Source organism: Pholcus phalangioides, unplaced genomic scaffold, assembly GCF_987345545.1.
Source record: "Pholcus phalangioides strain wild (caught in Gottingen) unplaced genomic scaffold, Ppha-v1.0 ptg000011l_1, whole genome shotgun sequence".
Taxonomy (NCBI): Eukaryota; Metazoa; Arthropoda; class Arachnida; order Araneae; family Pholcidae; genus Pholcus; species Pholcus phalangioides.
Genome location: NW_028301604.1, coordinates 22,546,200 through 22,558,501, shown reverse-complemented (window position 1 = coordinate 22,558,501; position 12,302 = coordinate 22,546,200). Strand labels below are relative to the sequence as shown.

At 37.6% G+C, this 12,302-nt stretch overlaps 1 protein-coding gene and 1 non-coding gene across 4 annotated transcripts in view; both read right to left on the bottom strand.

Moving 5' to 3' along the window:
* LOC149080227 (homeobox protein engrailed-1-B-like) overlaps window positions 1-12,302 on the bottom strand; it is a 74,595-nt gene that overhangs the window by 20,270 nt on the left and 42,023 nt on the right. Inside the window, exon 2 of one of the 3 annotated variants that reach the window (XM_089239291.1) lies at window positions 30-116. The exons of 1 other annotated variant lie outside the window; for it this stretch is intronic. In XM_089239291.1, the coding sequence (XP_089095417.1) occupies window positions 30-116 (87 nt within the window). Of the gene's footprint in view, window positions 1-28; window positions 117-12,302 lie in introns of those variants that run through there. One more of the 3 variants, XR_016193553.1, reaches the window with a different exon arrangement.
* TRNAP-GGG (transfer RNA proline (anticodon GGG)) lies at window positions 7,203-7,276 on the bottom strand. Its single transcript has one exon. It is a non-coding gene; the product is annotated as a tRNA-Pro (tRNA).

Genomic DNA, 12,302 nt, shown 5'->3' with positions numbered 1-12,302 from the left:
AAGATTAGTACATGAAATGTGGTTCTCACTTAAGCTGTCGTCTTCATTGCACTCCTGGCCAGCAGAAGTGCTGCTTCCGTTTTCTCTGGTTCGTTTGGATCTGATTCTGCGTGGACCTGATAAAGAATACATGATGATTAGGTTTGCACCTGATACACGGGGACAAATGACTGGCAAAGGTGCTGCTATGTCCAGCACCTTAACTATAAACCTTATCATTTAACAAGTTATATCCCTTGTCATTCTCAAAAAAAATTTAAAAATGCTCATCAGTCTTTTGTATATTTTTACCCTTCTTTTGTGTGTGTGAAACAAGGTTCGATGATATCAGTCTTATTGCCACTAACAGTACAAAATAAATGGTGTGCCAAGGGTGTCGATTGCAAGAGGTGAAATCAAAAGCTTACACCGCAGAGAGGATGTGTGAGAACATCTGAAAGAATGTGGATGTTGGAGAATTAGCGGAAAGAGGGAGAGAGCATTTTTCCCTCGTACCGCGATACAGGAAAAGAAGAGAAATAAGTTTTATATGCAAAATAGACAAATTATTACGGTGAAAGAGCGATTGCAGAACTAACGTCACCATGATGATAGACTGTTTGAGAACATTCCCGGTAAGAAGAAAGGAACTTTCATAATATTAGCATATTATTTCAATAACAGTATAAACACTATCTCGCACACACAAGTGATCCATCCCCTCACACCAACTGAGAATCTCAGATGCATTTGGTATTCGGTTGGGCTCAGACGTGTTACCCTCATTTTCTTGTTCCGCTTTTATATAGCGTGTTAAAACTACCTTAAATTACTCCGAGAGTCTTTCACTTTTATAATCATCTTTCGTAAAAGATATCAAGGCGACATTAATCAGTTTTTCTTCAAATTACATTTTTCTCTGGAAATAGCTTTTTAATCTTATTTGGAGTGGGTACACACACAACGCTTTTTATAAAAAAAAAAGTATAATGGAACTTAATCGGGAAACGAGCACCTTAGGTATTATTTTACATTTTTCGGCTTCTACTCTTTATATACTATTTTGTAAAGAGCACTCTTGTCAGAATAAAGGACGTAACTTTAGAATAGTGCAGTTTGCAACCGAGCCAAAGGAAAGAAATAAGTTACTTTAGAATTCTCGTCTAATTAAAGTAACGGATGAAGAATTGAGTATCATATGCAAGGCGTTTCCAATAGTACAAAATAAAGATTTGTCAAGTGTACTGCGTTCATTCACTGCTTCGATAGCTGATTCATGTGTTCTGCCTCGTGTCCAATCTTTTTCGGAAACACCCAGTAATTAGACGAGTTGCCAGTTTAAAAAATGAGAAGACCTCCCGTGATGCTTCTTTTGTACAGGAGCTTCTACTCCAGTAAAAACTGGCGACACCCACACAATGTCACAGCTACTTTAAACAGCAGTAACATACGTATATATATATATATATATAATATAAACTTTTTTAACGATCTTAAAAACTGCTATTTATACCCAATCTTGGAACCCAGAAAATGAACCAACGAAATAGTGGTGATAAAGGAGCAACTTCTTTTCTCGTGAGTTCATAAATTTTATATAAAACTTGCAAATGGAAAATATATTTGATTACTTTGTTCTTATAAGCAAGTTAATTTGTCGTGTTTCATTCTTCAGTAGTTTAATTCGAAATCTCTGACTATCTCTCTAGTTACAGTTTTAAAGAAAGAACTTATTTTTAGTGTCTTTTAGTTGGTGATATTACAATTAGGCTGAATGGTTCTAGTAAACAGTAAAAATGGGGAAGAGGCTGTATATAACAAAGATTTGAAGAAAATCTTCATAAAAAAGGGATTATATCACATATAATTTTAGAAATAACAAATGAGACAGGGTGATTACTTAATTCCCCTTGCCGTATTTTACTGGTGAACTGTTGATTCTAGAGGTATACTTCCAGTTAGAACAATTATCCAAATAACGCCTAAAACTCAGACACGTCATTCATGTTGCAATGGCTATATAGTTATTATAATTAAAAATTAACTTTTTATACGGACACCATGTTCTCAAAAAGCCAATTAGAAAGTTGCTGCCCTTTGTCTGCGGCCAACAAAAAAGTTCCACATTTCTAAGTGCAATATTTGCGGAGATATTTCTGAATAAATCAGGGAAAGAAGCTTTGTCTGTTAGTTTATGCTGTTTTTTTCCCAACTTTCCTCAGATTTTAGAATTAAAAAATATCTGCGAATATTGCACTTATAGAAACATGGATTTTTTTTGTTGGCCTCAGGAGAGATAACAGGACAACAACTTTCTAATTGAGTTTTTGAGGACAGGGTTCCTGTATAAAATTGATAATTATACAATTCTTTGCAACATTAATGACGCATCTGAGTTCTACGCGTTATTTGGGTATTTTTTCTAATCGGAAGTATGCCTTTAGGATCAACGGTTCGTCAGTAAAATGCGGCAAGGGGAATTAAGTACAAACAGCGCTTAACACAAAATATGCAGGAAATGCAATAGTTTATTTTATTTTTGGATGAAATCATAGAAAAGTTAGTTTTGATTCTAATGTCTGTGATGCATCGAATATCTAAATCAATGATTATTTCTACATAATAGTTTCACAAAATTCGCAATAGTATCAGTGTTGACTGAAATTTTATGAATTGCTTGAATCCACGTTTATATGGCCCTTTTGTGAATTTTAATTTCAAAATCGTAAGATTTGTGGCTTATTTTCAGATAAGTTTATTTAGATAGCTATGCATAATGTACGTTCTCTTTAAATGGTAACAATAGCAAATGGATATCATAATGAAAGGCGTATCAAAAGTCCGCCAGAATTTTTTTGTTTTATAGACCGTACATACGCCCACTGATAGCCACGATGCATCTCAGAGGAGGAATAAGAGATGTTTGTGAAAACACTCTTTTTTTTTTCACGAGTTCGCTTTCACGCTCTTGGTGTTAATTATTTTGTCCCGATCTTAATTGAAATCGAGGTTGAAAAGCTTCGTTTAAGTACACCTGCGTGCTGCTATCGGGAATTTCGAGTTCGCTAGATCCTTTCCGCTGCGGCTTTTTAACTAGAAGTAATTAATAGCTTTGTGGATCGGACGGGCAGTTGCGAGCGCACGATCTAATTATCCCGTCCGAGCTCGCGCCTCATTATTGGATCACGATCCGGCCTTAGGATTCGGGAGTGCCTATTTCAAAAAAAAAAAAACTCCTTTCCTTCACTGTTTGTTCTCGTGTGAACAAATCTCGCCTCGGCATCCATTAATAACACTGCTGCCTGACCGTCAATGGGCGAGGTCACACTCACTCGCACAGACCTCCCCGGCTCTAAGATTGTCTAAAAAGGAGGCGAGGGTCCTGCCATCAACAGTTATCGCTGTGCTGATTGGTCTTCAAGATTTGAAAATACTCAATCTAACAAAGATGGAAGGAGGCCCTCGAAAAAAAATTCCATGAAGACAGAAAAGTGGCTTTGTGTCGATCACGAAATCAAGCGATGCTATTTTATTCCAATTCCATTATTTCTACGTTAAGCGATGGCAAACGATCTGTGCGCGATCATTCGATGAACGAACGATACGTAAGAAGTGATCTTTATATATAACTTGATTGATAACTCAATTATTAATTCCGAAGAAATGACTCGTCGTAACATTTGCTTTGAACGTAGAATTTTGATCGATGCAAACTCATTTTATCAAATTTTAAATCGTAATTCATCAGCTTGATTGCAGAATCAGCTTCGATCCGTTTTTTGTAGACCTAAACAAAATAGATATATCTGACAGACACGATTACCGTCGATATGATAGTTAGAGATATACCCAGCGATTTCGGATTTTATGGATATTCATAATTACACGCAATAAAAAAGGTAATCGTATAATCGCAAAATGAATCAGATCTCTCCACTAATCTTTGTTTTATCTTTTTTTATTGGCAAAGAAATAGAAACCTACTGAGATTTAATGCATCGGTTTATGTGTCATGCGTCTTTATACAATGAATGTCAAACGATTCACGTCATATAAATAATAATAAATAAAAAATATATAGGATGATATATATAATATATTCATATATATTCTCTTATCTCAAGTATTTTTTGAAATTGTCTTCTGGAATATTTAGAATTTCTTTTAAGGGGTGTCACGACCTCCTGAAGAAAAAAAGATGATTTTAATTCAATTGTGAATCAAGTGCAAAAAATTTCGTGTGAATTGGCTAATTTGTTCTTTCAAAATAAAAGAAAGTAATGGATTACAGTGTTAATATATACAAGAAATCACACTTTGAATGCGATTTTCTCAGATTGTAGTTTGAGCTCATCCGTAAGGTAAGAAAAAATGCCTACTGCGCCAAAATTCTGAAATTTTGCAGAAATGTTTATTCGAAATGTGTCAGTAAAATGAACCTACGATTCAGCATTTTTAGTATGGGAAGTGTTTGGAAGTATTTTTTTTCATTATATGGAAGTACAATGGGAAGTATTTTTAAAAAAAAAAGTTAATATATAAATGTTAGATTTTTCAAACGTATATATTTTTTTTACGAAATTTTTGCATTTAATTTGCAATTGAATGAAATATTTTTTAAAGTCATTTTTTTGCAAAATCGACTTTAGGGGTCGTGATACCCCTTAAATGCGAAATGGAAAGAAAACAAGTTTGTAAAAGGGAAACAAATCTTTTACGTAAGTGTTTGAAATTTTTTCCCCATCTATATGTGATGACGCTTAAACTTCGTAAAAATAAAATACGTGAAAGTATTTATTTTCTTCTCTTATATGTATATTTGTTATATTTTCCAAACCGTGTAGAAGGGTTAGGATAGAAAAGAGTTATTGTGAAACGGTGAAGGGGAGCAAAAAATTCGCTGTCGTTGATTGCTTCTCCAGTAAGGTGATATAAAGAAAGCTTTCTAATAAGGTAAAACGCACAAGAGACGGAAAACCACTTTCGACTGAATCAACGAAGCATCTTGCAGACTATTAAGGACCACAAAATGTTCACCGTGTCATTAAGCGAGAGAGAGAGAGAGAGCGTCGCCAAACAAACTGCCAATGTAGGTATGAGTGTACATGTGCGAGATACACAACCTTTCTCACTCTTACATGCTGTTGTAGTTCACTTTCTTCTTTTGTATTTTGCGATTTCTTTTTACTCTTTCTTCCGTAAAGCAGCAGCAGCAAGTACTAGCTTGAAAAAGTTCATTTTCATCGACAAAAGAAGTTCGAGATGTTGTTAAAAAACATTTCTGCCTGGCTCTATCGAGAAACGACTGACGTAGGAAAGAAAAAAAAATATTATATAATAAGAGAGAGATAGGAAAAAGGTGAAACAAGCTTTTTACGGGTGATGATCCTTTCTGGGTTGAGGAGGAGGTTGCACAAGAGCTTTCGAGCATGAAGGTTTCAATTATCGCTCGTAGCAAGGACCACACACCGAGAGGAGACACCAGAGCGCAACGCTGCTGCCTGCACGTTTTCTTCCAACGCGTACGTACGTAAAGGGTGGTGAAGAGATTTTTTTATTATTTTATTTTTTTAAATCCTCCCTCCAACTATATTTTCAAGAGAATGAAAATTTTCGCGAGGAAAAAAGATTGCATAATAACGTGCGGGGTGCTACTGAAATTTCGTTCCTTTGTTTTCAGGTTGTTACGGTGGAATATTTTACTCCCGTTGAATTCAGGGGACGGAATGTGACCAGTCGTTCAAAATTCCTTTTTAAGGGGGCGAGAATTTGTGTCGCGAATACTCGTTCACTTAATTGGTAGAGCCTATAGTGGAAAATTGAGGTAAAATATAAACGTGGCATGCTTGTATTATTTTATTATATTGAGCGCCGTCGGAGAAAGAGAAAAACAAAACAAAAAAACAACGTAAGATTGGTTGATCGCGAGCGAGAGGCTCTGCCACCGCGGTCGAGTCACAACTTGGGTGGTCTTAATTGGTATGCGGAGCACGTCAGGTAGGTACCACCTCGGCCCCGAAAGCGGCCCGTGTCTCCGTCGTTGTGGATCTGAAGACCTCCCAGCGGTATCACTCCATCTTTTATCAGACGGGGTAGCGTAGGTAGGCAGGATCCGATAGTGTTGGGCTAAGTGAGTTGTTTCTAGGGCTTATCAAAAAATGAGCCGCGATGCTCTTTCCCCCCCCCCCCCTTCGTAAAACATTTCTTTCGTGATTCTTTTCTTCTTGCTACGCTCGAACTACATTTTGTTGCTTTTGCCCTCGGTTTCGGATTAAAACGCCGATGTCGTAACGATGGATGATCGTGTCATGAACGAGCTATTGTAGGATGTTCTAACACCATACGAGACTTGGATGCTGTTGCATTTCATCACGTTACGTACTTCTTGCGCTGATATAATCGTCGCAGTGTTTAACGAGTAAACGATCTTTCGCTTTTCGGCAGCGAAGGCCATTGGTGCATGGTGTGGCACAAGCCACTTAATCGATTCTTGTACTTGAGAAACGGATTTCCTCCCTTCAAGTTTCTCTCGGCGGACATATTATTTTTTTAAAAAATAGTAGACTCACTAATCCCGTATATATCAGACCATAGTTATATCGGATTAGTCAAATTACCTTATTACTGGAAGGCAGTTGAATAATGTAACAGCTGAATAATGTAAACTTCTATGTATAAGCACGTGCAGGTCAGATTCCTGCATGTGAGCAAGTGGGACAATTGAGTAGGGCTTCCAAAAAATGTAAACATTTTTTCATTGACTAAAGAAACATCTCTGACCTCAATCGCAGTCCCATCCCCCTCCCATATCAAAGTCGGGCCGTCGACAGGCAATATTATGTTCTCTTCCACACGAGTCAGCCTTAAAACGCCGGAAAGGATGGACCGGACTAGCGCATGGCCGGATTATACTATACTCACTGTATATTTTCAAAACATTTTACAGCACTAAACACACGTCAATAAAATATACATTAGATATGCACATGATTTTTTCAAACATACGCAATATGCATGAATTCGTCGATTCGTAAACGGTTTTTTGATTGAGTGGAATAAATGATCATTCGAACTCTAGGCTGTTCCGACATAAAAATAAGCAATATATGACTTGATTATTGATGATGGATGATCTTTTCAAAAGAATAAGCATTATTGTATTGCGAAGGTTTTTAACAACTGGCTGTTGCGAAGATATATTTCGGAAAGAGAGAAAATTCAACTGCCCCTGCGGGGAATCGAACCCACGTCCTTTCACTTCCCGGGTGAACGCCCTAGACCACTAGACTACAGAGGCACAGAATCTCTCAATCTTCCCTTGGAGCTCGTGCACACTGAAAGGGACCGTACATGGACGGCCGGACCAGACTCAAGCCAAGCTCGATTCCCCGCAGGGGCAGTTGAATTTTCTCTCTTTCCGAAATATATCTTCGCAACAGCCAGTTGTTAAAAACCTTCGTATGGTAGCGGAGAGTGACGTCATCCTTGTATTATTGTATTGATACAATGTTTTTAACAACTGGCTGTTGCGAAGATGAATTTTTGGAAAGAGAGAAAATTCAACTGCCTTTGCGGGGAATCGAACCCACGTCCTTCCACTTTCCGGCTGAAAGCCCTAGATTATAAAAGCAACGAATCTCTCAATCTTTCCTTAGAGCTCGTGTACACTGAAAGGGACCGTACAAGGGACGGCCAGACCTGACTCGGGCCAAGCTTAATTTTCTCTTTCCAAAAAAATAATTAATCTTCGCAACAGCCAATTGTTAAAAAACTTGTATGGATAGCGGAGAATGACGTCATCCTTTCATTATTGTATTGGTATAATTTTTTATTAGTTTTGAACATGGCCTGCTCAAAACCTATATTTGAAGATATGCTTTTAAAAAACGTGATTCGATTCAAAAAAAAAAAAACATTTGTTGAAAAGGAAAAATATTATAGAAGTTAGAGATGTGTGTAATTATTTAGCACTGCTGCAGCTGTTTGTTTCCCCATTTTAATAAATGGCATAAATACAAGAATAACAGCTTTGTTGAAAGGAGTGAGCGACTCACAAGAATCCCAAAAGACGATTTTTACTTCAAGTCAGAATCCAGAAAACAGGTTGAAAAAAAATCGCAACGTTACTTTGAAACAGACTCTTCAGAATAGTCACAAGTGAAAAACGACTAGGTTTTGAAGCGCAACTTGCACAGAAGCTTTCAGCAGAGGATTGTTTTTCACTGCCATACTCTCAGTGAGAAATGGTTACGCTACTCAACGTTACTTTTCATACCTGTCCTTTCTTAACTTTTATTTGGTTCTTGAGAATGTTTCAAAAATGAAAGGGCAAGTAGAAATCGCGCGCTCGTTTTAATGTTTTAATTGTGTGGTTTGCTGGCAAAGTGCGTGGAGCAATTACTTCGAATATATATTCGAGGGAGGGAAGAAAGGTGAGGTGGTTCTCAACAAGTTTAATTAGCCGCGCTAAGTAGGCGATTGCATGCTCGGTGACCATGTGAATAGCACCGTCTGCCGCACAAACAAGGCATCGGACTCAAGAAAAGAAATTCTCCACTAAGCGTAATGCAGACGCAAATTATCTCCTCGCTGCTGCTTCTGCTGTGATTAAGTTCTTAGGGTGGATAGTAGAAGGATCGGGAGCTGTAGCTCGTCTTCCCACGTCCCCTTCCGAGTAGCGCGTTTCGCTGCAAAATTTAGCCATTATTTTGCGCAAACCCTCAACCACAATTGTTTAGTAACGATACGATGGCACCGCGGAAAGAAAAAAATTCTCGGCTGTTTATTCTCATATAGCCGAGACATGACTCATAAAATTTGCTCGCTGTAATAAAGCTAATATTTTACATCATCGCGTCCGTCCAGCAATATAAAAATACTCTCGCTTCTTTACAGCTACATCCTCCCACGAACGTGTGATTGCGGGCAACCCAAGATTGTACAAATAGACTTGCCACGAGTAAATCTGTAGACTAATGCGGAATAATGGCCCTTCCTCGTTGGTACGTCACAAGGATACAAATCCGCTTGGGCTCGCGAGGACGGATGGTAGGTGGTTTACTGAGCATTGGGTCACACACACTAAACGGGGTTGGGGAAGGTTACGAGGATAGGCCTAGAAAAGAGCCTTTCAATTAGCTGCTTTCCCCCGAATGTGCGGGTGGGCGTGCTGGGGTTGTAGCGATTCCTTATCGAAATCCCGAGAGGATCGTAACGCCGTTATAAGGCTATTATCTCTTCCGCAGCTGCTTTCTCAGTAATCCTTGGAGCCGTATCCGGATCACTCGGGACATGCACATACACACATCTCCGTCGTTTTAGCAGCTCGATTCCCCTCATCCACCTCGAATCGCTTTAATGGAGGCGACCAACGAAAGAGATTCGCTCTCTTATCTCAACGGGACCCGACGGATGCGAGAAGCCCGAGAGCAGCGGAGCAAACACCATCCATGCCAGAGACCAACGCCAAACTGAACCAACGACGATTATAGGACCTTTCCCTGTTCAATGTCTAAACTTGTGATGGTCCCTAATGAATTAATCTTATCAATATTCACGCATTCTGCTCGATTCATTTATGATCTCCAATCAACAACACAGTCCTGTATTTTTAAAGATAAATTTTACAAAAGAAAGGAACTATGCAAATGAAAAGAAATGCATTTGTGTAAAGCAGAGATCTAAGATCTTCAACATTTTTCCAGTCGCGAGCAATGTCCATCATTAAAAGCACCCTTTCGGCAAGTTTGACAAAAGTATGCCGGGAATCAGGATAATTATAATCCTTGAATGGAATTTGTACAGAGTGTTTTTTCGCGACGTTGAGCAAATACTCGCGAGTACGAAAGCAAACACGAGCTTTGAGCACTCTTCATCTTTCAGAGATCACCGCGGTGCTCGCGAGAAGTAACGTTATCCGATTTTTAAGAAAAGTTTCGCATTTCGATGGTGACATGTTTCTCTCGCTGCAGTAGATAAATCATTATTACCGCCTATTCAGTGGCGTCTTTTACAGTATAATTATGTGCTCGCCATATATATATATATTTCTACAATCCTTAAATATCTTATTAGATTGAAACATGTCCTCACAATTTACACGACATTCAAAGACCTTTCTACCCAATACTACGTCGGAGCTCAGATCTGCCCTACCTCTTTTTTGCGAAGAAGTGCCCAAAATCACTGGTTTTTGGTTTCCCAAATTGTGCTTGCCCTTGATACTAGAAAGTTCGGAACATGGTGCGTCATGTGATTAATAATTGCAATTTTCTAACCTGATGCATTTTCACTGCAACTGCTTACATTGTAATAAAATTAATAGAATTTTTTTAAATTCCGTCCAGATATGAATTTGCTTAAGACAATTTTTTTTCGAACGTTTGATATAATGACCTCCCAATATAACATCCGTTTTCCGTGGAACAAGGGTTCGTTATAACGAACGTCGACATTAATTTTATTCGAAATCCCTTTTCTCGCTAGCCTACAGCTTACGTATATGAATTGCAAAATATTGCTTATTAATATTTAATCATTTTCACGGGACACCATTGAAATTGAAAAAGCATCACTTGAAAAATTACAATCTCTCGATTTTCACCCGCACGCATATTTTTCAATCAATTTTCAACTTTTCAAAAATGTCGCGATGTAGTTTTTGTTCCACTCAGACATTCAAAATACCAAGGTTTTTTTTACTATCGTTTAATTTAAAAAAAAGACATATTTTTCATCATTTTATGCGTTCACCCCACAAAACACTAAATTGCATATTGCGTTGAACGCAAAAAGGGGTTCGAGTTTTTTGGTTTAGGGGAAAAGGAGAGGCTAATGGGACAAGGCCGAATTTCAGTATTTGTTTTGTTTTTATTCAAATATTTCTGAATGACACAATGATGCTGCTGTCATTAATCACAAGAAGGGGACCGTTCCTGAGAAAAAGAAAGGCGAAAATCAGTTTTTCACCCTGATAAGCAAGTTTTATGATTTCAATGATTTTGAATTATTGAATTTCTTTACATTGGTGGAGAGGCCTACTGTAAATTTGTATACTTCAAACATTACACTTTTCATAAATCTGTTAAATTTTCCTGTGATAAACATTATATTTCAAAAATATAAACTTTCAGCCTGTGGAGACTAATGGGACAAGAAAAAACTAGGGGGGGGGGGGGCATGTAATGATTTACAGATGGTGTTTCTTGTATATTTGATGCATTAACTTTCAAATTTTCTACAAATTAGGCTATACGGGATGTCAGGAATGACTATTTTGTGAACCGTTGGTTTAAGAGACAACTTTCAATTAGAAAAAATGTTTCAAATGATGTCGCTCGTCATCCTAAATGCCGTTCAAATGAAAAAATTATTAATAAAAAGCTACAAAATTTGAATTTTTATACGGGCCCCCTGTCCTTTAGTTCCCAATTAGAAAGTTGTTGCCCTTCCTCTCCTGAGACCAACAAAAAATCTCCAGGTATCTAAGTGGTATTCGCTGAGATATTTGAATTAAAATTTCAGAGGGAAAAAGCTGGGAATATTGACGTGTGTTTGTTTACGATTTGAAGTGGTTTTTTTATGAATGCACATTATCTACTAAATTAGTCTGGGGAGCCGCATATGAACCATGAATAGGCAAGGGAACCGCGAGGGACAAAACTTTGAGAACCACTGGTTTATACTGTTCTTTCTCCTTTTTTCACTTTTTTTATAAATTCAAATACCTTAGAATATTCCACTTTGATCATGGAAATTTTTTTGTTGGCCTCAGGAGAGACAGGGCAACAACTTTCTATTTGGGAGTTAGGAGAACGGGGAAGACGTATAAAAATTTAAGTTTTGTATCTTTTCATTGATATATTTTTTTTCATTTGAACGGCATTTAAGAAGATGGGTGACACCATGTGTGAAACATTTTTGCTAATTGGAAGTTGTCTCTAAAACCAACGGTTCAGGAAATAGCCATTGGACAACGATAAGAGTGAACACCCTGTATAACGGATGTGTGATGTGCCTACACATACAACTGGAATGTGTTTAATTGTATACTTAATTGAAATAACGGTTACATTGAAAATAATGTAGATGAAACTCAAAATAATTTTGTCAGTGGAATCGAACTATAAGAAAATCAAAATTTGAAATAATGCCCAAATAAACATAACTGTAAACCTATTCGCAAGAAGTTTTGTTTTAAAGCAAAAAGCTGCAAAGCTGCATTCAGTATGGTTCAGTATGCTTATGTGACTGACCAAAGACAATTATATTTCATAGTGTGCAAACACTTATATATGCGCCGGTGCAAGGAAACAAGACGCATA